Source organism: Morone saxatilis, unplaced genomic scaffold (genome assembly GCF_004916995.1).
Source record: "Morone saxatilis isolate NCDOM2014 unplaced genomic scaffold, NCSU_SB_2.0 Contig2, whole genome shotgun sequence".
Lineage (NCBI taxonomy): Eukaryota > Metazoa > Chordata > Actinopteri > Moronidae > Morone > Morone saxatilis.
In genome coordinates, this window is record NW_023339762.1 from 27129959 (window position 1) to 27130460 (window position 502).

Genomic DNA, 502 nt, shown 5'->3' on the forward strand with positions numbered 1-502 from the left:
TTGATCAGTATATTGATCAGTATAATGATCAGTATATTGATCAGTACTGCAGTATAGTCAGCAGGTTGTAGGTGATGGTGTCTCTGATGACCTCGGCGGTGCAGTACGTGTCTCCGTCGTACGGTTCCGTCTCAGGTTGTCTCAGGTAACTTCCAGAAGGTGCCGTCTCTGCGTTCCACTCGGGGAGGAAACCGTCTCCGCGGGTCTCGCAGATGTTGTGCAGGACGCAGCACGCAGCGACCACTCGGGGCATCATGGAGATGTCGATGTCGCTCTTCTTCAGCAGACACCGCCAACGTCCTTTCAGCCGCGCGAAGGCAGCGTCCACCACGGAGCGGGCGGAGGCCAGGGCGTAAGAGAAGCGGCGCTGCTCGGGGGACAGCTGGTGCTCCGGGCTGTAACCTTTCATCAGCCACGGCTTCAGGGGGAACGACGCGTCGCCAATGAGGTGGACGGGGATTTCCACTCCGTCAGACACCAGGGACTTCTGAAAGAGAGACAC

The 502-nt window shown here is 58.0% G+C and overlaps 1 protein-coding gene across 1 annotated transcript in view; it reads right to left on the bottom strand.

Moving 5' to 3' along the window:
* Positions 1 to 6: 6 nt before the first annotated feature.
* zmp:0000000634 (protein ANTAGONIST OF LIKE HETEROCHROMATIN PROTEIN 1) overlaps positions 7 to 502 on the bottom strand; it is a gene marked incomplete at its 5' end in the record, with an annotated part of 1324 nt that continues 828 nt past the window's right edge. Inside the window, 1 exon segment of the mRNA XM_035665366.1 lies at positions 7 to 487. Within this exon segment, the coding sequence (XP_035521259.1) occupies positions 41 to 487 (447 nt within the window).